The 27,955-nt window shown below is 40.4% G+C and overlaps 1 protein-coding gene and 1 long non-coding RNA gene across 6 annotated transcripts in view; one reads left to right on the forward strand and one right to left on the reverse strand.

The window, feature by feature from the left end:
- The window catches only part of LOC147303299 (uncharacterized), a 75,887-nt gene that overhangs the window by 28,190 nt on the left and 19,742 nt on the right, over positions 1 to 27,955 (forward strand). For 2 of the 5 annotated variants that reach the window (XM_086281350.1, XM_086281349.1), the window contains exons 2-3: positions 5,745 to 5,782; positions 25,497 to 25,532. The exons of 1 other annotated variant lie outside the window; for it this stretch is intronic. In XM_086281350.1, coding sequence (XP_086137476.1) covers positions 5,745 to 5,782; positions 25,497 to 25,532 — 74 coding nt within the window. The remainder of the gene's footprint in view (positions 1 to 5,744; positions 5,783 to 25,496; positions 25,533 to 27,955) is intronic. 2 more of the 5 variants (XM_086281352.1, XM_086281351.1) reach the window with 1 other exon arrangement.
- On the reverse strand, positions 3,515 to 11,645 carry LOC147303300 (uncharacterized). Its single transcript, XR_015127027.1, has 3 exons — positions 11,460 to 11,645; positions 10,807 to 10,878; positions 3,515 to 4,282 (listed from the first exon to the last, which is right to left on the reverse strand). It is a non-coding gene; the product is annotated as an uncharacterized LOC147303300 (long non-coding RNA).

A 27,955-nucleotide genomic window follows, 5' to 3' on the forward strand; every position in this document is an offset into this window, starting at 1 on the left:
ACCGAACACCAACTGGGGTCAATTTCCCCCAACCGATATTTAACTTTATCTGTGGTAAACTTAAAGCACGTATAATTATCTTTCCGGGGCATAAACGGCCCTACTTGCGTGAGCTTGCCAATAGGGGGAAATAGACTGGACAACACAGTGCAGTTCCCCGTATTCACAGCTCCTCTAGTTATTTGCAACATACAATTATAGCCCCACTGATCCTCTGGATGCAGAGGTGCAGGCTCTATAAATAAACGCGGCCTTGCTGAAGCGCAGGCTACACAATTAGCCACTTTTTGTTCTCTAGCATTTTGGGCTATCCAGTCCAGCCAGATGTTACTGTCACTGAACCCGGTAGCGCGTTCAATCAAATCCTGAGGTTTCAGGGTGGTGTAGTCCACCGACACTACTCGCCTCTCCCTTGGTTCGTGCTCCTCTGGTGTAGCTTCCGATGACCCGCTCCCCTCCTGCCCTGTAAAAGATGCAACAGAGCTGGTGGGAGTAGAAATCACACGAGTTGTTATGTCTTCTCTACCTGACGGTACGCGATTAGTTTTTTCTAGGAAATTAACTTTAATTAACCCTTTTGGATCAACCCCCGCTATTTCCACCCCCAAAATTAAATACATAGATTGTTTGCGATGCCAATTCCCCAATGATAAAGTTAACGCGTTTCCAGAGGGGCTAAAATCCCTCTGTAGTTTAAGCCCGTTTTCTGATCCTGATTCTAACGGTTCCCAATTTTGCCCAGTGTAACCCCTTACCTGGTCCCAATTACGGCACCAGCTGTCATACGGACGATTTCCCCTCTCGCAGTGCGTACTCACTGAATAATCCCAACAGACCCACACATTGTATCCCCTCCAAGCACTGCCGACGTCCCTGCAATTAACAACATCACACAGATCAAACGTAAAGGAAGTTGTGGAGCCAATAACATAATCTAATTCTAAACCACCATATGTGCTGAGACACTCATCCTTTTTACCAGAGACCTCGCGCTTCACTCTTGCCCGCAACCTTAAATCACTATGGACCACGCGTGATGTACTTGGTGTATCAAACAACGCCGGACTGGCATGGCCTCCGTGCTCAGACTGGTTTCCCGGATCGGTCTGCAACAAACAAATCAAAAAACAAATAGCCATGATTAGCAACATAGTTAACATCAAACTCATAATAATTTTGAACATTGTGATGGCTTTTGAGACTCTTCTTTCATCACCAGTGTCTAATTCTGCGCAACTGGAAATCTTTCTGTAACCACAGGAGTCGCCCCCTGCTGTCCAGTACAATTAATGCAGTTTTTGGCACATCTACACTTCCATGAAACATCTGTGTTTTGGAATAAAAATAATTAGAAACACCTTTTTCCTCCAAGTGGAGCTTGGTGAGCACTAGGGTCTTTTGTAACTGAATCAATTGCTTTTATCACCTTCTTGTCCCTTGACATAAAGTGTAACATCTGTGTTGTCCACCCCTGAACAAGAGCAAAAAGCTACACCCTCCCTACACCTTTGGTCTTTGTTGGTACTCCTTGGAGAGACAACTTAGGTCTCCATTGAAGTTATGGAGGCTGAGGTATTTTTAGACACTGTCGTGCTTGGGACCAGTGAGGCGGGACCAGGGAGAGAGTTTAAAATCAATGCAGACAGCATCGGTGTGCATGTTGGGCCATATGTTCAGAATGCGATACATAAGAAATGTCGGCTCTTTGAGCAGCGTAGCCTGATAAGTGAGTCCAATCTGCCTTATTGATTACAGCCGTTAAATCCACTTCAACCAGCCTTTCGCAAGGAGACGAGAGAGAGGTGATGCGCTAAAGGAGGATTTTGAAGGTTTAGGCAATGAACTGTTCTAATGATGAGTGTACAACGCCCAGGATTACTCCTCAGATTGATATTCAACAACTTAGGCAATTTTCTTCATAAGCACTCTCATCCTGACTTCTGCTAGCTGAAGTTGGACTAATTTCATAGCACTTGACTTGAAGTATTTTAGTCCTCCTGCAGCCCTTTGGATCAAACAGTGATTTTATCTCAGTTCTTTCTACCAAAAGATATTACAGATGTAGGTTATAATCTGTGTTAACAAGGGGGAGCCCCCTCCTTTCAGTGCCACTTAATTCTAATATCCTTCAATATCCCAGGCATCACTGACTCATACAGGTCACGCCCTCCTGCGCCAAGGCACGGCGTGGATAATTAATCTAATTTTAGCGCTGGCACTCAGTGATATACTGGACAGAGATTTGCTTCTCAATCATCTTAATGCTGCAATAAAAGATGGTGCTTCCAAGAAGGAAGAAAAGAAGACTTTTCCGTGCACTTCAGTTCCCTGCTTATGACTCATATCCTGTTTTTGTTTACATATTTAGGATGTGATGCTTGCTACGTGAAACATACTGCGACAAACTGACTCAGCGACTGCCACAGTGTTCACACAAGAAATAAGACCAAGGTCATTTATTAAGGTTAGCATAGCACATGTATGCACATCCCTTTCATAAAATATATGATTGTTTTATTTTTTATTAGCATGTTGGTTGCTGAATATATAATTAAATGTATGCACTTTTGTGCTTGAATATAAAATAAATAAATAAATGAGCTAAAAGCTTGATGCCAGCTGGTGCTGAGACAGAGAATGAGCTTAGAGACAAGCTTTTACGATCTTCAGGGCACAGGATGACCAGGTGAACCACATTAGCTGACAGCCCTCCCAAGGCTCCTGAATCATAACAGGAGCATCAAGGACAGCTTACTGGAAAGAGCCATTCATATTCCTGTTAACATGATTTAGAGCTCAAGAAGTCTCTGTTCAGCCCTCTGTGTCTGTAGCCCGGTTTTCACTCTTTTTTGTATCAATACAATCTGCTGAGAATGATTTGGTTTATTATATTGACCTGAAATACTGAACAGCTTTATGCTGTATTCAGGATCTAACTATTTAATTTTATTATCCAGTAACACTGGTTAACAAGCACTTTGCTCCTGGGATTCTTTCACCTGCACCTGGAACAAATTTTACTGACTCAAAATCTAAAAACCATTTTCATCTAGAACATCCTGTTTTGTTATTTATGAAGTATTGGACAGCTATTATAGCCTGACGGAAACGTGATGTGCTTCAGTTTTTAAGAAATACATTTAATTAACCAATAATTAAGGAAGGTGTCTTTCTTGGTCCTGAAATCTATGACCTGATGCTTGACAATGAACTCAAAAGGAGCTGAAGCCCACTGAACCAGCAGCTTGGAAGCATTCGTGCATGTTGTCTGGAATTTCCTTGGCAATTATAGAGTAGAGAACTGCGCCGTGTTTGCCACTGAAGATGCACTTATTCCATTCTTGTTTGACTTTTTTCCACCAAAATTTGGGCGATGTCAGGAATGCGAAAAGGTTTCATCAACATATAAAAGGTGATGGAAAACCGATATCAGGGAAAATGTAATCAAGCACGATGGCTGATGAGATGGATGAGCAGTACAAGCGTAACACAAGCGCCTCATTTTTTACCTGGTTTTCAGTAACATGCTTTAACATTTCTCTGGCATCGTTAATATACAGTGCAATGCATTAATAAACATGAATAAATTTGGTGGGAAAAGTCTAATTCAAGCATCAAATCTGAATAAAGTCATGCAGTTTAATGTAGTAAACACTCCTCGATTTACAGAAAAATAATTCATTACTGCAGAATGTTGACACTTGGTATAAATCTGCCATTGGATGCAAATTACTGTGGCATTTTCTACTGCCTGCTTACTGTAATCTCTGAGCTGGCACACTACATATACAACTTCAGGCACCTGCAGTACTGTGCAGAAGTCTTGAGCCATCCTTTCATCATATTTTGCTTCCAGTTAGTCTTTGAAGCCTCAGTCCAGTCCTCGGACTTGACCATTTTCAGAGAAATGCTTTCGTTTTTTTGTTAGGCCACTTGACACTGACCTATGAGTCATTTAAGCACACAAAAAGGAATCTATCTCAAGGCATACATCAGTGTTATGTCTACAGACTTCACAAAGGAGCAAAGAAGCAATTTAAAGTTTTAGCTTTTGGCATTTTGTTAGGGCAGCCTGTTAAAACAGCACAATTTCTTCCCATTTCTTTAGTTAAATATATAAAAAATGCCAACGATAATACAGTTTGACAATCATAAAATGGTATGTTTGCACCAACAAGTTCATTCTCAGACAGCTGAAAACTTGGCATATCCTGGCATGGTGCGCAGTGTGTCGTTAAAACTATGTGGGTAAACTGGACAACTGGAGGAGGAATTGGCAGGTCTAAGAGAGAAAAAAAAAAGGGGGGGGGGGGGAGAAAAATACTTAGCACAGGATCTGAAAGAGGCACTTAGCTCTTCTACTGTTCACAGAAGTATGATCAGAAATGGTTACTGTCAAGATGTCATTCTTAAGGCTGGAGACCAGAGAGAAAAGGCCGAGGTAAACTACACAAGAACTGGGTGGAAAATCAGTGGCAGCAGGTTTTATAGAGTGATTGATCCAAATGTAAAAATTCTGATTCAATTTATTGTCATTGTGAATGACAGTAAAGCGCTATCAGATTTCTTTTCTCAGATTTCCACCATGCATTACAATCTGAAAAGCATCTGACTGGCAACAGCTTTATTTTTCAGCATGACGCTGATCCCAAACACACTGCCAGTGCATTAAAAAGCAGCCGACATCCAAAACACAGCTTTGGATGTCCTTCAAGAAGCCTGGAAAATGATTCCTGAAATGACAAGAAATCATATCTAAAAGATCTTGTCTTGATGCACGCTCAATCATCCAGGTAAGGAAATCCCAGAAAGTCGATTCTGTTCATCTGGACTTAATGTTTTCTTCCACTGAAAACGTTAAGTCCAGATGAACAGAAAAGAGTTCAGACTATTAATTTTCAAGCTCATAAAAAACTGTCCTTTTGCCTTATGCACTGTATTCCCGTGTATAATTGCACCTATTTCCCATTTTTATAGAAAAATTTAAGAATGAAGGGGTGGCTCAAGACTTTTGCACAGTTCTCCGGGGTATTAATGCTGCTCTGGTGCACAGTACATCCAGTAATGTAGCAAAAATAATGCAGGGCAGCCTGTTGTGTCTCATCATTGTTTCGTTTGTTGCTAGCTCTCACACAGAGTGCTAGCATGAGCTGCTACACTGACAGATTCATTGGATAACTTAATTTAGCATTAAGGTCATGCTCAAGGTCATCAAGGAAAGCAAGACGAGTGGTGAGTCAGCTGTCATCACAGTCTCTCTACTCTGCTCCACCAGAGAACAGTGGTCCCTGTTTTCTATTTTATTAGCACTAAATTATTAACTTTACTGGCAATAATAAGCATCCACTGTTATCACCCTCAGATATTTCAGAGTCATCTCTGGCCTCTATGACTCACACTCGTTGTGCCCTCTGCGTGCCAAAGCTTGGCGTGGATAATTAATCTAATTTTAGCTCGGTGTGTTTGTGCTCGAGTGTGTGTGAGAGAGAAATACTGGACGCCGTTGTCATTCCTCCACAGCGAGCAGGCCGAAGGCGGCTTCAGTGTGACATACTGTTATCTGCTTCTCCCTCTTGCTGTCAGTGTTTCTCCCTCACTGTATCTTCCTGTCTCACCTTCTCCTATCACAGACAGCTTAAACCGATTCCTGTTTTCTGCATGTGGCATCATACCTGTAACTACTGAAGCACCTGATAATGAAATCTTAAATTCATCTCATTTTCTCTCCCTCTCTGCCTCTCCAGCAGCGGATGCCGTGCCGGTACGGAAAGATGGGGATCAGGTAAAGTGCTATTATCTCTTAAAAAAAAAAAAAAAAAATTAATGCCTGCACCATTTGCTGCACACCTCAATCTATTTTTCCATTTTGCTGAAAGCCTCTGTGACAGAATACAAAAGACACTCTGGTGCTGGCGTCCTCAGCTCTCCTGTTACATCTGAGCGCTCTCCAGCGTGAGAGTGGTAGCATGAGTGTTGATTTTTGGCCCCTCAAATATTATGGAGGTGAGAAAGAAGCGCTGTTACTCATCCAGAACTGTCTCCTGTTGTTACACAGTGTAGCCCTTAGAAATGTTAAAGACCCGCCCCCAAAGATACGTGGTGCTGCAAAAAAAATGTTTGCCCTCTTCCTGATTTCTTCATTTTTGGCATATGAGTCACACTTAAATGTTTCAGATCACACAACTTCTGATATTGGACAACAATAAGCTGGATAAATGAAAAAAATGCAGTTTTGCAAAGTTATCCAAACTTACCCCCGAAAACTAAAAACTGGTTCTGTCAACCTTGGCAGTACGGACTGCAGTGCAGTAACTGACAATGAGTCTTTCCCATCACTCAGGATGAATTCTGACACAGTTCTTTGTAGAATTGCTTTAATTGAGCCAGACTGGAGTTTTAAAGCCTGTTTAAGGTCACGCCAAATCAGATTTAAGACCAGGCTTTGTCTAGGCCACTTGTTGGTGTGTTTTGCATCACTGTCCTGCTGTATAGCACGAGTGCCATCGAGCTTCAGGGCACAAACTCATGGCCAGACATTCTCCTTCAGATGTTTCTGTTAGAGAGCAAAATTAATGGTTCCATAAATTCATCCAGGTCCTGAAAGCCGTAAAGCAGCCCCAGACCATGACACTACCGCCTCCATGTTGTTATGTTCTTTTTATGAAATGCTGTGTTAATCCTACACCAGATGTAACAGGACTCAAACCTTCAGTCCACAGAAAAGTTTACCAGAACTCTTCATGTTTTCCTTTTGGCCAGCTGTGGTTTTCTCCTCTGAACTCTCCCATGGACACTATTCATGCTCAGTCTATTTGTTACTATTGAATCATGAACTCTAACCTTAAATGAGTGAGACCTGCAGTTGTTTAGGTTTTGTTCTGGTTTCTTTTGTGACCCTCTTGGAGTAAATCTGCTTGTGAAGCCTGGAAAGGTTCACTGCTGTTCCAAGTTTTCTCCGTTTGTGGATAATGGTTTGCTGGAGTGCTAAAGCATTAAAAACGGCTTTGTAACCCATTTCAGGATGATATATGTCAGTTACTTAGTTTCTTTCGTGGATGTAACATGATGTGCTGCTTTTTGAGATAGTAAAGTTGGGATCATATTTTCTGAGACTTCTAGGGTCTGCTTGGGTCCCAGTGGTATAAATTTCATTAGAGAGTCAGCACCAGGGTCTGGATGGATGTCTGTATGCCTCCTGTTTTTTGTGATGAAGTCTCAACTATGCCTGCAGACATCAAATAAGTCAGGAATGGCTACTCGGCCGTTGGCCATTTCCAGCTGTTTGCATCCCCTGCAGAGTGTAATCTTTAGCCTACTTCACTTTGTGAGACAGGTTCTATTTATGTGATTTATTGATTAAACTGACAGTAATCAGGCCGGGGTGCACCTGGTGAAATTTAAGTCTTGTTTCTGAAAAATGTGGTTAATTGCAGTTAATTCAAGATATAACAACAGGCAGCAATTACTTTCACATAGGACCTGGTAGATTTGGTAGCTTTTGCCCTAATAAATGAAATCATCATTTAAAAACTGCATTATATTTTTACTCTGGTTATCATAAAGTTGTTTGATGATCTGAAACATCTAAGTGTGAGAAATATGCAAACAAATAAGAAATTCAGAACGGGGCAAATACTTTCTTACAGCACTGTATTTGCAAGCCTGTGTGTGTGTGTGTGTGTGTGTGTGTGTGTGTGTGTGTGTGTGTGTGTGTGTGTGTGTGTGTGTGTGTGTGTGTGTGTGTGTGTGTGTGTGTGTTGAGCGTAAAGTGTTCAGACAGTCTGTTTCAGTACATGGGAATTTACCTGAGTTAAAGGGAAAGCACTCCTTTTTGGGGCATCCTCCTCCCCCGCATTATCGAAAGTAAGAAAAGAGTTTGGTGGCACCACAGGGAGCTCTGTGAAGCCTGAATTATATCCTCAAATGTACCGAGTTGGTGCTGAAATGTGAAAATGAATCTGTAAGAAGTGAACCTACCCCAACTCTGAAGCCTCCATCGCAGCCTGAGCCCAGAGGCTCAAAGCTTGTTAGGTGATAATAATCGACCCCGTTTCCAGTCTGCTAGTTTGGATAAGACCCATCATCTCTACCTTCTACAGTGCTTTCTTTTTTTAACACAAGCACTCCAAAAACTATTGAGGTGTTGTTTTGGCCTCTCCAGCTTTTTATCTACACTGCTTATGTGTCGCTCGTCTTTAAGCTAAGTTTCTAAAAACTCAACAAGCATTTGGACCTGAAAATGATGCCAGACTCAGTGAGCAGATTAGGATAAAACACCCAAATCTGTGACTCCCAGTATATATACCACAAGACAAAATCAGAGCACTAAAGAAAGCTGAATAAAGCAAAAAACACTCTTTTATGTCCATAATCCTGTTTTGTGTATCGCTGTAAATAAGTGAATAAACATTTTAATTAAGAGCACAAGCCTTTTAATATGTCGGTCAGTGCATCTGGACACGATTCTTTCTAACAAACATGCAAGCCTGCCAAGGATTTCTTTCATGGCCAGACAGTGGGATGGTCTCATCTGGCTGAGTCAGTAATCTGCCCTCAATTCAACTGATTATTAATTTTACTGCTAAAAACCAGAGTCAAGGCAAAAACGCCCCAGTAGTGTGTCTGCTGTGTTGGTTTGGCAGCATCACTGTGAGTCACAGACTTCAGAGAGTCACTGAAACATTAAAAAAGGTGGAGTGACCAAGTGGCTGAGGCACACGTGACATGTCATTTAAATTTCAGAATTCATCTCAGTATTTTATTATTAATTGATCAGCTTTGCTGACCTATAAACTGGGTCTGAAACCTCCAGACAGCCGAGGCTTTTCTGGGTTTCATTTTCAGTCTGACTCTGCTGGTGCTCCACCTTCCTGCCTCAGACTGTAGTTCAGATTAATTAGTGCCTCTGAATTGGCAGAGGTGTGAATAGTTGTCTGTCTCCATGTGTCACTTGTGTGACGGCCTGGCAGCTTGGACGTGCCCCGTCTCTCACTCGGTGGTAGATGGGAAAGGCTCCAGCCACGTTGGATGAAAAGCAGGCGGAGATAGTGAGTGATGGATGGATGTCTGCTTAAGTTTGGCTTAAGGGAACTAAGAGCCATGAACAAAATCTCACCAGAAGATGAAGCTGAATGTCTCCACCTTACTCTTACACCTGTTCTACAGCAAACAAGCAACATATACCAACACTTCCTTTACTTTAGTGAATGAAAACATACTGTAATCATTGCATACAGTGTACTGCCAAACAGCCACAGGTGTGACCAAAACTAATGGGCTTCATTACAGTGTAGTGACCAAACGAGCCATCTGAACCTGAACCAGCAACGACTAGTGGACTGAGGATGTCCACTAGTCATTTAAAGACTGCAGCCTTTGCTGGTCGGTGCCAGCGATAGTACTTGTTAAATGTATTACTCATATTTTATTAATGTAAAATAGCAGTTATTGGGTGTTACACGGCCGCTGACCACTACCTGAGTCTGCATCCCTGACAGATGGCTCCACCCCGGGTAGTGTCACTCACTGTCTCCATTAACGAAAGTCAAATGAGCAGAGGTGGGGAAAGAAAAAAAAGAAAGAAAAGAAAACACACCACACTGAAAAAAAAAGGCTGCATGTCAAATATAACCAACGCTACATGTAACCAGGTTCTGTTTCTTCTGCATCAGGATGTATGATATGGAACAAACTGCTAAACTCTAGAAACTAATCTGACTCTCGGTGCACTGGTGACACTAAAAGCTGCATATTTCTGCGATGTTCAAAGCACGATTTGGTTAACGGAGAATGTGATTAACAGTTTCATATAGCCCCTAAAATACCCAATATTTGTTTGGACATTTTTTAACTTCATCGATTTAACATTTTTAAATGTCTTCTGAAGGTTTTTCTGTCTTTTAGACAAGTTGAGGAGTCTGTTTTCTGTTCCTTGTCTAAATGACAGGTCAATCAAACACAAGGGACACCCCAACATTTTGAGTCATCCCTAGTGTAGTCTTGAGGATTTAAAAAAAGAATAATGGGATTGCTTATGTTTTAGAAGATGTAATCTCTCGTGGTAGAGGCTTCTTCAGTTCTAAAAACAAATGGTGGAGAGTCCTGGGTATTTTATTCCAAGTCGGGTTGTCTTTGTTTAAGGTGATCCTTAATGTCAATGACCCACTATTGATTCTGTGACTCATCACATGAGCTAAGGTGTGAAAAAGGTGTAGGTTTAGACCATCTCCAGGGGTGATGTCCACCCCATCGTGTGATGTGTTGAGGTCACCTGGGCAAAGTGTAAGTGGTGATTGAAGCACCTTGGAAGGGATTTCAAGACTGCATTGTCAGTGGCTTATAACAGATGTTGTAAGTCACTGCCTCTGTTCAATGATGCTCATTCACAGTGGACATAGATGGTGTGAAAGAGGAGTAAAGGAGGTCATCTGTCTTCTCTGTCCAAAATGTGAACACTGACATCCTCAAAAGACTGTCCTTTGTCCTGTAAATGCAAGTGTTCTCCTTTCTAAGCTCTCAGGACTGACCCGGATGAGTGAGAAGCTACACAGACGTACGTCCCCAGTTTAAATGCTGTTTCAGAGACTTTGGAAAGCAGACAAAAGGAATATTAATTTCAACTCCTGCACGTGTCACAACATCACGAAAAAGGAAAAGGGATGCTCTGTTGGGAGAAAATGGTGGTGTCACAGCCTGCAGGAGCTACTATTAGTCAAACCTGTGTGTACTCCTGTGTGTACGCCGGCACTCTCTGACTGTCTGTGTGTGACCGGGTGTGAAGGTGTGCCAGTGTTGATAGTCTCTTACCAAGGCCACAGAGCTGCTGTCCCCTGGGTTCAGGCTATTACTGAGCCATGTATCACTTCTCAGCTGTGGACCCTGGAGAGATGGAGAGGAGCAGAAAGAGTAAGAAAGGGAGACAAAACAGAGACGTCCGTCCTTTTTGTTGTTCCATCAGTGATTGATGCTTTATGTATGTGCTGCTGTCACTTTGTCTTTTAAGTGCTGTTATAGTAATAGTCAGTCCAGGTAACTTTTCTAACCCTTAAAGCCTGTTCCCTGTTGCTTTCTTCCTGTTTGAAGTGATGTACACTTACAGAAGCTTTGAGCTTTTACAACAAAACATTCCCAGCATTTTCAGACTTGTATAACTGAACAGTCATGGATACGATCAGCATTCTGGTATGAAACTGTCACGGGACAGTGTAGCAGGCAGGAAGTGGACCCAAATGCAGGAATCGTGACAAACGTGAACTCAAAGCACAGCTTCATTGGCTGGGAAATGGCAGATTTATTTAACTAGAGCATGAGGGGGGACTGCAACTAGAAAGTGAAGAAAACTAGAGGCTTAAGTACACACATGAGATAATCAGGGAGTTGGAACACACCAGGGAACACAGGTGAACTAAATCTGATTAACAGGACAGACTACTAACAAAATAAAACAAGATGTAACGCACACTGAGACTCAGACACGTGGACTTGACTGTCACAGCCGGGTTGGTTGGTGTGTTTGAGGAGCGTACCCAAAAGCAGAAACCAGAAAGACGTAGAAACAAAATGACAATGGTGAAAACTAAATTATAACCTGAACTGGGAAAGCTAAATCTAGACATGGAAAACTCTACATACAAACATAAACCACGAACCTGAGAAACCCAATGCTTCAGATGAGCTAAACAGATGACCTGACAATGAACAGAGCGAGACAGAGGACTTAAGTACACAAAAGGATAATGAGGGAAGTGGAAACACCTGGGGAAACACAGCTGACACAAATGAACATGATGCCACAGCGGGACTCTTCAAAATAAAACAGGAAACATAATGGGACATGACAACAAGAGCTTGACAACATAGAACACACAGACATGAGACACGTGACAAACTGGGGAGACGCGAAACATGAGGAGAGACACATGAGAACAGATAAGGGAGACGAAAGCACGGGCAAAACTGAAAGTTAAACATAGAGGACAAAACAGATAAAAACTCAAAACTAAATGGACCTTGATGATAACATAGATTATACTAAACCTTAATTAAAAGTAACATAAGAACTTAACATATTCAAATATAACCTAAGAAATCAAAAATACAAAATAAGCTCAAAATGCTGGGTCACAGACCGAGCACCCTGACACTTGACTAAACAGACAGACTGATGAAACACTGAGATGGACATGGGACCAGGACTGCAGATGTATTAACTAGACAAGACGGGGAACACAGACGGTCACGGTGACAGAACACAGAGAGACCAGACAGACACGGGGGCACGACTGTGGAGACTGGAGGTGAACAAACACGGAGACGAGACGGAGACGGACTGGACAGGAAAGAGGAGCTAAAATAAAACAAGAAATCAGAAGCTGCATGCAAAACAAACTCAGAGCCACTAGAACATAACATATTCAGTAACATGAACATAGATGTTCACATAACTTTATGATAAATCCATTAAATAGATGCCACACTCAGTTTACTCCACATTTCTTGTCTTTTTTTTATCCTGACATATCAGTGAAATTTATTTCTTTTTAAAAAGTGAGAATTAAAGAGCAGTTAACATGGCAGGAGAAGGTTAAATCTCCACAAAGGTTGCAGAAGTCTGTATCTGTGTGCATCACATAGCCACTGGTGTAAAAGGAAATTTCAATAAAGCAAGCTACATTAACCTGCTCCCTTTTTCACCATGGGTCACCACAGCATGGAGCTGTTTTATAAACCAGATGCTCTTCCTGAAAAACGCCACAAAAGACTTGTGTCGCCTTCTGGGATTGAACCAGAGATCTTTTACATACTAGGTGAATGTGTAAACCATAAACTACTGAGCCACTATTAAAGGAAACTTACACAATGGACATTTACATAAAAATTCAAAGTAGTTTCCCAAATTGCTTAAAATAACTTTGCTTGTTGTTTTAAAATAAAATAAAAAAAAACATTATTTCCTGTTGCTGTCAACAGAACATCAAGAACGAGCACAAAAACACTGGTTTTATGCAGGAATACATTAGACCAGCCAACAACATGGCTGTGATAGAAATGCATCCTGCAAGCCTGTTACATCAGCGTGTATAAATGCATGGGTTGCACCCGCCTGCCACCGTGAGAAGCACCTGGAACATTGGCATTGCAAGGCATAGTTGTTATTCAGCGGTCACGGCATCAGAAACAGAATTCAGTTTTGATCAAGTGCTGTTTGCATTGAGCTCTGATCCCGCAGCAGCCTTTGAGTTGTTTACCTCCATAAACACGACTCCTCTGTGTAATTTATTGGCCTGCACAGAGGCCAGCAGGTGGAGAGAGATGAGGAGCTCGGAGAGATGATTCAGACTCAGAAACAGGGAGTTCTTGACCAAGTGCGACAAACCAAACGCTACAGACTGACAGACAGAATAAATCCTATTCAACTAGATTCAGATGCAAGTAAAACAGAAGAATTCAGGCCGTGAAGATCGAAACATCGACAATGATCTCATGGCTTGATCTAAATAGAAATTTGGAAGTTAACAGAATGTTCTCATTGCTTTATTTTCTGCCTCCTAGTCTCCTCTGTCCTCCTCCCTTCTGCTTCTGATCAAAAATAATCTCAGTACATCTTGAACTTGTCTACATAAATGGCCTGTATTTATATAGCGCTTTACTAGTCCCTAAGGACCCCAAAGCGCTTTACATATCCAGTCATCCACCCATTCACACACACATTCACACACTGGTGATGGCAAGCTACATTGTAGCCACAGCCACCCTGGGACGCACTGACAGAGGCGAGGCTGCCGGACACTGGCGCCACCGGGCCCTCTGACCACCACCAGTAGGCAGCGGGTGAAGTGTCTTGTCCCAAGGACACAAAGATCGAGACTGTCCAAGCCGGGGCTCGAACCGGCAACCTTCCGATTACAAGGCGAACTCCCAACTCTTGAGCCACGATCACCCCACATGTTCAAGGATGTCCCAATTCCTAAAATGCATCTGGAGGACAGAGGATTGAAGATACACAGGTATATTCTTTGCAGATTTATTACCTCTAGAAGACGCCTGCAAAATCTTTGGATTATCCAAACAGCGGCACTCGGAGCGATCTATGAGCAGTTAGTCCTTCGTTTGATAAGATGTTTCAGTTATTTAAGGTGGTCACATCCATGATGAAACTTTCTGCTCTTGAACGTTTGTGTGATTTAAAAAAAAATGTATCTTTTCAGACGGCGCTGTAAATTTAATTAAAAGCAGCACTAAATATAAAAGCTGTCATGAACACTGTTACGCTCGTATGACATCAGACATCAATAAATACAGATGTAGGCTGTAACAAAGCAGAGCAGATAATGCAGCTGTGCTAAATGTCATAATTTATTGATATGGCAATAAAATGAGCTCCAAAGCAAGTCTGTCTCATAGTTAAAAGCCTGTCTCCTCGGCTCCTTTCTCCTTGTAACTCCTCCCCCGTCTCCTATGCCCTGCTCTGGTTGAAGGGACTAAGAGACGAGGGGAGCATGTATAAAGCGAAAAATGAGAAAAGGAACAGGCCTGCAGCAAAGCTAATGCAGAAATGTCTATAGCTTGAATTCCTTCTAGCGGTTTGCAGGGGGAGACTGCGTCTGGTTGCAGTTGTATGGAAAAATGAGCCTACATCTCATTTCACCTCACTAAACACTTCTCAGATTAATTCATGGTCTTAAACACTTTCAATTTAAAAACAAATACTTGGTACCATTTACTGTAAAACAGATGATAAAACTCTGCCAGTTAGAGCGTGGTGAACAAGTTATTAATATCGTACCATCCTTTGATAAGCAATGACCAAAATGGCCAAAATGTTTAGTGCTTCCAAACAGTAGCCCAGAGGAGGTTTTCTGTCCATCACGTTTAATTAGTGGCACCCGAGGTAGCTGTAGCTGTCACTCAGGATGCTGCGGTCAGAAAAGCATTTGAAGTCCTTTTTTATAAAAGGTGCCCAACTGAACTCATAATTCTTACCCTATTAGATGAGCCAGTGGCACTGCTGATCTGATCTACTCTGTTCTTAATTATCCATCCATCATCTGCTGCTTATCTGGGTCAGGTGCCCACACCTCCTTCTCACCAGCCCCCTCCTCCTTCTGGGGAAATAAAGGGGTGTTTCCAAGCCAGACATTAGTGCTCGCACTAAGCACTGATTCACTGTATACTGTGCTCAAACACAGTTGCCCCTCCTCTAAATTCCCCTGTACTCACACTGCTCACTGATCTGGGCCCGAGAGTTTGTCTCAGCATCTCAGCCTCTCTCTCACACTCTCTCTTTTGAGATGTGCTCTTGCACAGTTCTCTTCACAATTGTATGCATTTTGGGACTTAATTGGGGAAGCAGTGACACGCTGCCCTGTGTCACAGGTTAAAGTGAGTTTCATGAAGGCAGCATTGGAGTGAGGACAGTGATCACACTGTGTGATGTACCTGAGTACAACTGAGGTCCAGCTTTTCAAGCAGACCAGGGCGCGATTTATTTAACTCTACCCAAGCATGGCATCTGATCACTGTAGCCAAACAAGCTGGATTTTTGGGTTCAAACATGTGCAGGCACGGCTATTACAGCACGGCTCTTCAGCATTTCCTGCTGTCTCCTCCCAGTTGGACATGTCTGAAATGGTAAATGGACTGGTTCTTATATAGCATATTTCTATTCTATCTTAGCACTCAAGGCTTTACACAACTTGCCTCATTCCTTTGACCACAGGTGGAGGTTTAATGAGAATGCAATAAATCTAAGATAAAATAAATCTAAATAAAGCTCCGAGTGAAAGCTCAGACAGTCACTCATTTCAAGTGCATGTATCAGTGAAACCCACAGCTTGTGGCTACAGGTGAGGTTAGGATCATAGATAAACTAAAACTTTACAGCACAAACCAGTGAACATGAAAATCAAAGGAATGAGCTCATCATGCTGGACTCACATTGCACATTAAATACAAAAGTGCAGAAAACATCCCTGCAGCATTAGGCTCGGTGAAAGGCGCATTAGTTGAAACATCAGCCTGTCTGATCAATACCGAGTGCTCCGACCAGATCTCCTCCGAGGATATAAGCCTTCCAGAATCTGAGTCACAGGATGGAAAACACAAACAGATCAGACGGAGTTTCAGCTGCAGTCACAGGACCTATTTTGTCTTCATTAGTTTGTGATTTAAAACAAGTTTCTTGAAAACTGCTGGAAGATCTGTACCGACTGTAATGTTTCCCATTGGAATGTAAAACCGAAAAAAAGCTTCTGAAACTGCATTTTCACATCATTTGAAACCAGAATTAAAGAAGATTAGCTCGTCTTTTAGAAAGATGATCCCACGGCTCTGATTTTGAAATGACACGTAGTACAAGCCCGATCTCCGGATTTAATTATGCACCATTAGGTTCTGTTTGTGACTCACTGTTATGCACCCACTGAGCTGCTTTAACCCCTTTAACCCAAATGCCATCCAAAGTTTTAATTACATCCTCAACTGTATTATTTAAAATATTTTTTCTGTCCCTCCCAAGTAAAAGCATCATAGTGAGTCATGGATCAAGTTAAATGAGAAAAGGCAAATCGTTAATAGCTGAGAAGTTCAAAGGGCAGTAAAAGAAAGAAAGAAGGATAACTGTTTTTCTTTAACTTGTACTCCCTACATTTGAGCACAAATATCAAAATATTTCTCTTCAAAACAGCTTCATTACTTTAGGTTCAACACATCTGAGCGGAGTTATTAATTATGTCAAAGCAGTTGGAAAGAATGATATTATACTCCGTTATCAATGCTACTGATGTAAAATGAAAGAGGCCACAAACATATCATTTATGCATCATTTATTGCACTACACTCGGGCCACTATACGCAGGCCAAGGTGTAGATGTCAATCAGTTTTGGTTGCGGTGCTTCGGCAAGTGTAAATGTAGTAACATTTTCTAAGTGGCAGGTAATTAAAAAGGCAACTTTCCAGCAGATATCAGCAAACACACAAACTGTTTCTGTGCAGTTTCTGTATTTCCCAGGGAGACAAATGAAAGGTCAGTGCACAGTTCACTCTCAGAGATGGAGAAAGATGTATTATTCTATTTATACAACATGAGGTTCAGTTAGCCTCGCACACAAATAGCTGGTAGAAGTGACCTCCAAAGAACTGCCGTTTACTTTTGTACTTTGAGTATATGTCTGAACTTTTTCACTTTAATGTGAGTCAGTACTTCAGCTTTTACCAGAGTATTTTCTAACACATGTATCTGTGACTTTGATTATTGTAAATTTATAGTTCAAACTTATACTCATAGTTATTAATTAGATTGTCCGACCTTGAACCTTGAATAATTCAGAGGCTAATACTTTAAGATTTCAAGGCTCCTGCTTTCTTCTGTTACATGTGAGACATTCAGACTGAAAGTGAACCAGTTGTTGCATAGATTTAAACATCAGCCGTATTCAAATTTGAGTGAAATGTCTTAACAACAACTGGATAGATTGTTATAAAATAAAGTTAAATGCCCTCCTCAAGATGAAAACTCATCTAGCACCATCAAACATTGTGTTTAGTGTTAATTAGCAAATGTCAGCACGTCATCACACTAAATGCAGATGGTCATGGTGTGACAATTGCAACTATGCCAAGTCAGCATGTAAGTTAAGCTATGCTGACATTAGCAGTCAGTGCACAGGACTCCTCTGCCTACAAGTACAACATGCCTTTAGATCAGAAAACTACATCCCTAACACCACCTGACTATGATGGTACAGGTGAGGCTGCGGCCTCCAGGACTGTTCTGTGCTTTCTGATGTCGAGACACCAGAATTAGATTCAGAGGATCCTCCTGTTTGGGAATGTACGGAGAAGAGGCCGTACATGCAGATGCCTGAAGTAAAAAGTCAACAAAGTCCAAAACTTTCGGTCAAAATGACGAAGCAAAAAGAGTCAGGCAATCAGGAAGATGGAAGTCGTGAGGTTAATAAAGAAAAACAGGTTTATAAGTAGGGCTGGGCTATATCATACCGTTCACGGTAATACCGGTGTAATTTTGGGCAACGATAGGAAAATGAAATATCGCAATAGAATATGGGTAAAAAGCGCATGCGCAGTGCCTTTGTTTACATACGCACATTGCGGCGACGCAGAATGAGAAGAGCGAAAGCGGATCATAAAATGAAACTTTTTTTATTTTATTTTTTTATTAGTAATATAAACATACAAACAAAATGCACCATATATTACAGATTCAGAGAACAGATATTTCTTACATATTAGCAACTTTCATACATAGTGAAAATAAAATATAAAGATGGGGTCACATAATTTAACAGGTTATTAACTCACTAAATCAAAATCTCCCATAAAGGAAACAAAAAAAGCAGCCTTTTTCTTTTTAACTAAAGTCAAAGATTTAACCAACAAGTTTAAGTCGTTTTTCCAGTAAGCTTCGTAAAATGAAACGGATGAACCAAAACTGGTTTGTAAAAATGCTGCAGCTTCACTGGTGTGGAACTGGTTTAGCTTTCGTCCGTCAGATACACAACAAAGCACTATTTTTGGTAGCGCATGCTAGCGGGCTGTCGTTATTACCGTATTGTTTGGAAAATACGGCGCACTTAAAATCAATCCTTTGATTTTTCTGAAAGTCGACAGAGCCCCTTATAATCCCGTGTGCCTTATGTATGAACTCTGGTTGTGTTTACTGACCTGGAAACGATTTTATGTGCACGGCGCTCGAAAATCTGTCAAATGTTTCAGTACGACTTTGCTGAGCTACGAAGCCGCACCGCTTGATGGATTGTCGGAGCATTACGGCTATCGTAGGCGGAGTGATACATACTGCGCTTAAACATAATATTACCGTATTGTGTGTGTATAACCTCTTTTTAAGTTTTGTGCATATTATACATGGTTATGCTGAGGATGTGTCGGCCAGTTTCCACTGAAATGCCTTTTGGTTAAACTGTCAGCGAGGAATTTGCACTGTTACATTTTTATATAACTTTAATGCACATAAAAAACAGCTGCTTGTTTAAGTGAAAATACATTGATGGGTTTTTTTTTGCACTAATAAAGTTGTGGAGTTGTAAAGTATTTTGTCTGGTGTCAATTATATTGTCAGTTATATCGTTATCGCAAATTTTTAAATGTATATCGTGATAAATATTTTTGGTCATATCGCCCTGCTCTATTTATAAGTAATTAAAGGTTGACAGCTGGGAAACACACGATGCACCAGAGAACAAAGGGAAATTTGGGAGAATATAGGCCGAGGTGCAGATAAGAAACTGGCTGATTAAGAAAAACTCTGAAAGAACACGAGTACAAGTAACTAAAGTGTAAGATAAAGACTTTACAAACAAGGCTCCAAACTCCCTAACCACGATAAGGTCATGTTCTCTGAGCCATTTCTCAGCTGTTTTTCCTGCTTTGGCAATCGGCTGGAATTGGAGAGGAAGGGCTGGACTGTCAAAGTAACCTACACAGTATTTCCAGGACCTACATTTGCAGGCAGAACACAACTTTATCACAAGATAAACAGTGTGGTCACATCACCACTCAGTACTTTGTTGGTGTTGCTCATTGGTGTAGATGCCTAGAATTGTTTGGCAAATACTGAAGACCGGTGATTTCTAACTAATAACCTTATTGTGAAAGCAGTAACTTATTCAAAGGCCCAGAATTTGAGAATAAGACTTTTTTATTAACACGCTACACTGCAGATCTGAGGGGTAACTTTGGGTTTCTCAGTTTTGAAAAGCCATATCTTCCTTATCCGCGAGTAAGGCTCCACCCCAAACCAATAAAAGATGAGCGTAAACATTTTCTTAGCAGATATTTGTCAGCTGGTCCTACGGTCAGTAGGTCTCACTGAGTGTAAAGAACCAGTTACACCTCATATGTGTGTGTACTGATGTAGAGGTTTTGTCTGCGTGGTGACAACTAGTATTCAGTTCAATACTCAGCGAGTACTCGTGCCCTCATAGCTGGTATAAACGGTACGGAGCTGTTTGCACTAGGTATAATTGTCCCATAAGAACCCAGATGTAGTCTACAGAGAGCAGAAGCAGGATGGGAAATAATAATTTTACAAATGAACTGTGATTCAGGAAGAATAACTAAGTGTGTTTAGCGCTGCGGGGAGGAGATCTGGAGCAGGATGCTCAAAGATTAACCAGCAGTTTAGGCTAAAGATAAGCCCGGCTCTCATTTTTAGGAGTTACGAGTACCAGCAAATAGCACATTAAAGGATAAAGAAAGTTATAAAAGCGTAAATACTGAAAGCATCTATGAATCGCTGATTGGCTTTAAGCTTAGAGGACAGATAATTGTGAATTATCAACGTGGGTGCAAAGTCTTATAGCTTGAGTTTGCATTGTTGTACTAATATGGGCATGTGCTTCAGTTAAAGAGGAGATGGCTTTTTTCACAGTTGCATGATTTCCTGCAGGACGTGTTAAGGTTCAAAATATTGGGGATGGAGACAAGAGAAAAACCACAATAACAACACTGGTCCGGTCGGGTTGAGTCAAACGATGATTTAATGATCACACACGTGGGAGATGGACACTGATGCAGACAGCCTCAAATCTCAAAGTGGTGGAGCATTGCTCAAACTCTTATAGCCTCTGGTTCTCCCATCTTATCATAAAAGCCTAAACATTCACATTCTTTCTCTCACACGGCGCCTAAGCTACGACCTTGGCTCCCTGTTTATCTGCTCCTGCTGAGATGGGGCAGAAAACTCCAGCATGTTCTATTCTCTTCTAATCAGACAAATAAGGCGATGACTTTCTGCGAACAGTATTCCTTATAACTCAACAGTATAATGCATCATAAACAATATCATTCATTCACAATAAATCAGCAGTCTAATGCAATGCAAATCAGTTTAAATACTGCAATAATTATCACCTTCTTCTAATTCAGGAGAATAATGCCAACTTAAACTACATAATAATTCACAATCTTTATTTCGGGGTCTAACATGGCATAAAATAATATCATAATTTTACAGACGCAAACAGAAGCTGACAGAGGTCATAAGTGACTCAATGGGCCTTTAACACTGAATACATTAGCCGCTAACAAAACATTTCCTAAAACAGAAGCGGTTCATGCTGCTGTTGAACGTATTCTCTCATGAGTGTTAGTCATACATTTATTAAGATTACAATTAGACGATATCTTCTTCTTTGCCTTGAATTTGTAAGCTTCTTGTTGCTGAGTGTGTTTATTACTGTTTGAGATTAAATAAAGACTTATTCATTATGTCCACTAACATTATTTTGGGGGCTAAACTGGGTCAGTCAGTCACTAGTACTGTTTGTGTCGAGATATGGTTAAAAAGACTAAAAATACTGATAAGATACTGAAAAGACCAAAATAATGATACTTATACTCAAAGTGATCATTTAGCTGGAATCCATGTAAAAACGACACAGGTGTAAAATACCAGATGACAGGTTTTTTTTAAATTTATTTCTGTTTAGTGTATGACATTTAGTTGAGTTGTGAGTCCAGCAGATGTTCAACTGTCTTTGACTATAAACTGATTATGAAGCCCATCTATTTGCTTCACTTTCTGCTACATTTTATTTTACAAGGTTATGAAATAATAAGATTTTCAGTCTCAGAGAGTGAAAGTGATGTCAGGTTAGTATTCAGCATGGAGAGGTAGAGTCAGTTGGATCAGCGCGTCCCATCACTGAATCAACTATTAACCGAATATTTCCTAAACAGAAACCGCAGATATTTTGCTGTTTTCGTGTATATTCTCATCTGGCTAATACTCTAATACACTAACACAGTGATTAAAGCGATATGATACCTTCTTTGTTGCCTCGGCTCTGTGAGCGACGCACTGCCGAGCGCGTTCATTAGCATTTGAGATTAAACGAAGCATTATTCAATTAGATCGGTGTAATCTGTCAGCTGTGTTGGCTTTACGCAAAGTTTTAGTGATTAACACCCCAAACTAACATGTTTGTCCAGGAAAATGAGTTTCTAATCAACGGGAAGGTTAACAAATGTAACTTATTAGCATATTTATTGCTCACATCTAACACTGAGCAAGGTGTGCTTGCATCTGAATGAATCACCCGCTAACACGACCGTCTTTGTTAAATCCCTCTGCCGTCTCAGAAGCTGCTTTGTTAGAAAAGGATTATTCTTATTCCTCATTCTCCTGTCATGAAAATAAACATCTGATGTGAATATAGATCTGCTGAGGAAGTGAAAGGAGCCAGTAGTAATTCTGTTTCTGCTCGCCCGTGGTTTCAATTTGCTAACCGTCGTCAGTATTTGACACCAGATGAAAAATGTTAATCAGAGCAGTAAGGGCTTAAAACCAAGTGAGAGTCACATTCACACTCATTCATGGAGATGTAGAGCTAAAGAGTTTCTGTGCGCAGCAGCTGCTGATTAAAGCATGAATAAAGTAGAGGCCGGGCGCTTTAATATTTTATTACCGCTGGTGCACTGCTTTCCATTTTTATTCCTTTTTATTGCCATCTTCAAATATGAGTGTCCACCAGCCATATTACTGACACTGGCAGGATGGGGGGTATCGTTTTCACCTTGTGAGTCTGTCTGTGTCTCGCTGTGGCAGAATATAATCCTGTTGACAACTACTGCAGCGAGAACTACCGCAGATGGTGGCTATGTTAATTTCTGTTGACAGATATTGTCAAGACAACAACGTCATAACTATCAAAGATACAGTCAGGAAGCTTACAGGCGTGTAGTTAACCTCTTAAACGACTTATCCAGGTTAATGACCATCCTGTTTTTTGTCATCAATGACTTGGCTGATTTTAAGATGTTAAGTTCCATGATGAGTGTAGTCTATCCTTGATTGGTATGGAGCACTAATTCCACTGAAATTAGAGGAGAGGCAGCACAATTTATTCATGTAAGTAGTAAGATGGTGTTTAATAGGACTTTCAAATGATGCAAAATATCCTAAAACATGTGTTGTTGTTACATTATTACACGAGTACTGAGCAGTCAAATGTATGCATTTAGTGCTCTGTACGTTAAAACAATAATTTTAAAACGAATTCTAAAATCTATTGGGAGCCAATGTAAAGAACATAAAATAGGAGTGATGTGAGTTCGCTTGCTAGAGCACACAAATGCATGGACAATTTTTTCCAGTTCAGCTAAGGAGACCATATGTCGCAGTTTAGAAATGTTCCTTAAATGAAAGAAACAGGAACGAGACAGAGATTTCACGTGTGAGTCAAGGCCCAGAGAAGAGTCAAATATTACTCCAAGACTTTGAATATTTATTTAGCAGAAGAACAGAAAGGGGCAAGAACCTGACTGATTTTAGAATATAGATCAGGAGGAGCTATGATCATGGTCTCTGTCTTATTCATGTTTAAAACAAGGTAACTGTTAGAAAGCCAATCAGAGATTTGAGTTAAAGCCTGGACTAGGGTGGACAGCTGATGAGGCTTAAAGGACATATACAGCTGAATGTCATCGGCATAGAAATGATAAGACAGGTCACTAAAAGACTGAATAATGCCAGCTAAAGGAAGCATATAAAAAGAAAATAATAATGGACCCAAAACTGTGGAACCCCGCAGGTTAGGGCAGCAGTGTTAGAGGAGAACCTATCAGTCCTAACAGAAAAAGTCCTGTCTGATAAGTAGGAAGAAAACCAGTCTAAGGCAGTGCCAGATACACCAGCCAGAACCTTCAGCCTGTTGAGTAGGATTTTGTGGTCGATGGTATCGAAGGCTGCGCTAAGATCTAGCAAAATGATCACGGAACAATTTCCTGCATCAGATGCCATTAGTAGATCATTATAGACCCAATTGTCAGAGTACCTGGATGATCTAGATGATGAGGATACATATTTACATTTCAAATATCTATATTTAAAAACTCTGTGAACATCTACGTGTAAAATTTCTGTGCTGTGTGAAAATAATACAAGGATCAGTGTGCAGCATAACCAGCTACTCTTTCCATGAATCATATAAATTCTAGTTTATGTTTAATGTAAATGTTAAAAACCTGTGTTGATGCAGCGGCGGCTGCAGTGTGGGGAGCAGAAGATAAAGTTTGGCATTTACTTTGACATAAAGTTTAGGGCATTTTCCGTTTCACCTCTCCTGCGGTCTGATATGTGGCTTTGAACGGTACAACTGCGATAACAAGCTCGGAGTGCCAGTGGAGAAACTCTTCAGGGCACCGTGACAAAGAGTCTGACGTAAAAACAAATAAAAAAAAGGAAAAGAAAAAAATCCTTTTGACAGCTGTCGACTTGAATCCTCCGGAGCAACCACAGTTTCAACGTGTTCCTCTTTCACTCTTTGTGTCTGCTGTACAGTGTGATGAATGTGCATGATTGCATCCGTGTGTGTGCATGTGAGGACATGGCACTTTGGTCTGGCCACCCATCAGATTTGCTGTTGCCCCCAGCAACAGTGTCACTCCTCGGTGGGTTCCATTGGTTACCTAAACATTCAATGCAGCGTGTATAAGTGAAGAGGGCGAGTGCAGCTGATCGCATTCACAGCGCCACACTCACACGCGATTGCACTTTCTCCTCCCGCTCGTCTACTTGTTCCTCTCTAAAGTCTGACTCAGCTGATTAAAATAAAGCCTTTTAAGTCTTGTGAGATTAGACTGTTGTAGTAATGTTCACACATACACTGTATGACTCACATAAAGAGCCATGTAGTTCAGTTTGTGGGTTCCAGCGTATGTTTCACAAACACAGTCCGGACCGAGCAGACTGGTGTAAGGAAAATATTAATCTGCAACAGTTCGTCGTGGATTTGAGGTTAACAGGAATCTGATCTTGAAAGCAAATTCAGATATTAAAGTTAAACTTTGTCAATATCTGTTGTATCCAATAAGATACAGTTATCTCACTTCAGCTATTTATTTATCTTTTTGCTGCAAAATGAGATTGTCGAGCAACACTATCACTAAAATCCGCTACAAATGTTGCCATGAGATGAAGATGAAGATCAGCTGGCATTTTAATAGAGTCAAGTTGGCAATTACATCCAATCTGTTTGTGGTATTACAGCAATAAACTGTGATAAATCAAAGAAAATCACCTATGTGTTACTGTCTATGTAGACAAAAATTCCCATTTAACACAAATTCACATTCAAAGATTACATTTGCACTCAGCAACCTTCCAGTTCTCTAGAAATATAGCCAGAGTCCAACCACATATGGTCCTGACATCCAGAAAATAAAAAACTAAAATGACCTTTTGAGCTTTAGTCCTTTCTGACCTTCAAAATAAATGTGAATCTTCATTTTACAAGAGCAACAAACATATATAATTTGGTGCATTTAAAAATGAAATACGAAAGCCTCACATCCAAAATGTAAATATTCAAATTCAGAATTAATAGCACTTTTTATATCTGACATCCTCCTCTTTTAATCTGCCTTTTTCTCTTCCCTCCTTTGCTACACCTTCTTGTACTTTTCTCCCCCCTCTGTCCTCCATCTTTCCTCCGCCCTTCTCTCCCTCCTTCCCCAGCATGGCCGTGCCGAGTTTTCCTGGGAAGGAATCAATGTAAGTCTCCTTGTTTAAATCTCCTTTCTCTCCTCAAATCTCCTCTACCTGTCAATTCCCTTTCCATCACTTAACCGACTACCTGAGCTTTGACTTGGAGTACATAAGTTGACATCCCACTCGTTTATCCTTCCACCTTTTCCTGCCACTCTTTCTTACTTTCTTATCTCTCACTCCCACTGCCTCTCTCTTATCCCCTAGTTTTTATTTCCCTCCCAGTAAACTCCCCCATCCGTCTCCACTCTTAGCTCTCTGCTAATCTACTGTACTGTAAACAATCAGAAGAGTCTGTTCAGTGACAGGTTGCTTCTCCCAGGTTGCTTCTCCCCAAGACAAGAACTAACAGACTTAAAAACTTAAAAACTCCTTTGTCCCACACGCCATCAAACTGTTTAACTCCTCTCTGGAGGGGAGAGGGAGGGGAAACAGGAGGACAAAGGAGGGGGGAACAACAACTAAGCTGTAGTGCCTCTTCACCTCACTGTACAATACCTTGTGCAATACTTTTTGTAAATAGTCAACAGTGCAATAGACTCAATACTTGAAATGTGCAATTCACTTGTATTTTTATTTTTTATTCCTATTTATTCTATTTATCCCCTTTGTATATTTTATTTATATTTGTCTCTGTATTTATATATGTGTGTGTGTGTGTGTATATATATATATATATATATAACAATTCTGTAACTGTAACTTCGGTCGTTGCTGTGCTTTTTGGAAATCGAATTTCCCAGAGGAACCCACCCGAGGGATTAATAAAGTTCTATCTTATCTTATCTTATCTTATCTTATATACTGCATATATATATACAGAGTCACAGATAACAGGCTGTAATAAGCTTATCTTATACACAGCTGAAGCCTTTGCACAAGTCATTTTTTCTTTTTTAACTGAAAGCAATGGATGATAAGGTGGATCAACTGTTTATGTACCTTCAGCAGAATTTGTTTGCACCATGTGCATTTGTTCAGCTTGGAGCTGACTGGAGGAAAATAATCTTGCGTAGACATATTTTGGGTTTTATGCAACAACGGTCCAGAGACATTTCTGATGTAAAGCACCGACTGATTTTAAGATGGGAGTAAGAATCCTGGATGAATCGGCAACACAGCCGACAAAGGAGGTTTTTGTTTACTGTTATTTAAAGTGATAAACTGGTGTGGTACTTTAGTAAAGTGATGTAGGGAATAATAAAAACAGCTTTTTGCAACAGCACCAGTTATTTGAAAGTTACTTGTTAAAAGTTTGGAGTCACTAAGAAATGCCTGTGTTTTCTTTTTTAAACTTCCTCCATGTAAGTGTTAATTGATCTTAAATGTTGCAAATGTTAATGGCAGTCATTTAGACTTTTTCATATATGTAGATATATAGCAAACAAATACATAAATCATTATGGGGCTAATGAATTTCATCGCTGCAAAATTTATGGCTGTTTCAGACCGATAAAAAACTGAAGGCTGCATACAAATGTGTAAACCCTTTGTAGAACAGTGACTTAGCTCCAACTAAATGAAAAGAGTAGTGGGAGTCCCTGCTGCATGAGAGGAGTACAAGCAACGATTAATGGGATCATTAATTAGGAATCACATGATTGTGCAAGTAACTTACACACCGTAAAAAAAAAATCCTAAGAAAAGTAATATTCCGGCAGCTGTGGCGCCAAAATAATACCAGAAAATAACAGAAAATAACTTTCTCATGAAAATATGGTTATTTTCAGTAATGACAATACAGTTTGTTGCCCTAATTTTACATGGGATTTTGCCTTTTTCAAGTGCTTTTAAACATTAAATTAGGAACATTTTAATGTGATTAAACAATGAAATTACTTATAAACAAGGTCAATGAATGCGGCAATATGAATAATAATACTTAAATGTACAGAAATATACAGTTAACAGTTGCTTTAAATAATAATGGATTGCATTCATATCGCGCTTTTTGAGACCCTCAAAGCACTTTAGGTGAAGTGTCTTGCCCAAGGACACACGGACCGAGAGTGTCCGAGCCGGGGCTCGAACAGGCAACCTTCTGATTACAAGGCGAACTGCCAACTCTTGAGCCACGATCGCCCTAAATAACAATAATAATAATTATTATTATTTGATTTAAAAAAAAGTTTATACGAATCATTTATATATATATATATTTCCATAGCATTACATTTGAATTTAACAGTTCAATCTTTCAAATAACGGACAAATATCTGTGAAATTATGATACATGTGTGTATTTTAACAATCTAAATATGCATATGTACAAAAATGAACAGTACAAAAATGTAAAATACACAGTAAATACTTTTATATCACAGTGTATATATGTAGGCATACATATTTTCAGTACCCAACATCCTGAGTCCCAGTGGCACATTGTGTTACTTCACTTGAGTTTATTGGGAGAATGCTAACGGATCATA

This window comes from Aulonocara sp. 'chitande type north' Nkhata Bay, linkage group LG22 (assembly GCF_057382095.1).
Source record: "Aulonocara sp. 'chitande type north' Nkhata Bay isolate Kocher_YH1m ecotype deep benthic linkage group LG22, A_spYH_male_GT1.1, whole genome shotgun sequence".
Lineage (NCBI taxonomy): Eukaryota > Metazoa > Chordata > Actinopteri > Cichliformes > Cichlidae > Aulonocara > Aulonocara sp. 'chitande type north' Nkhata Bay.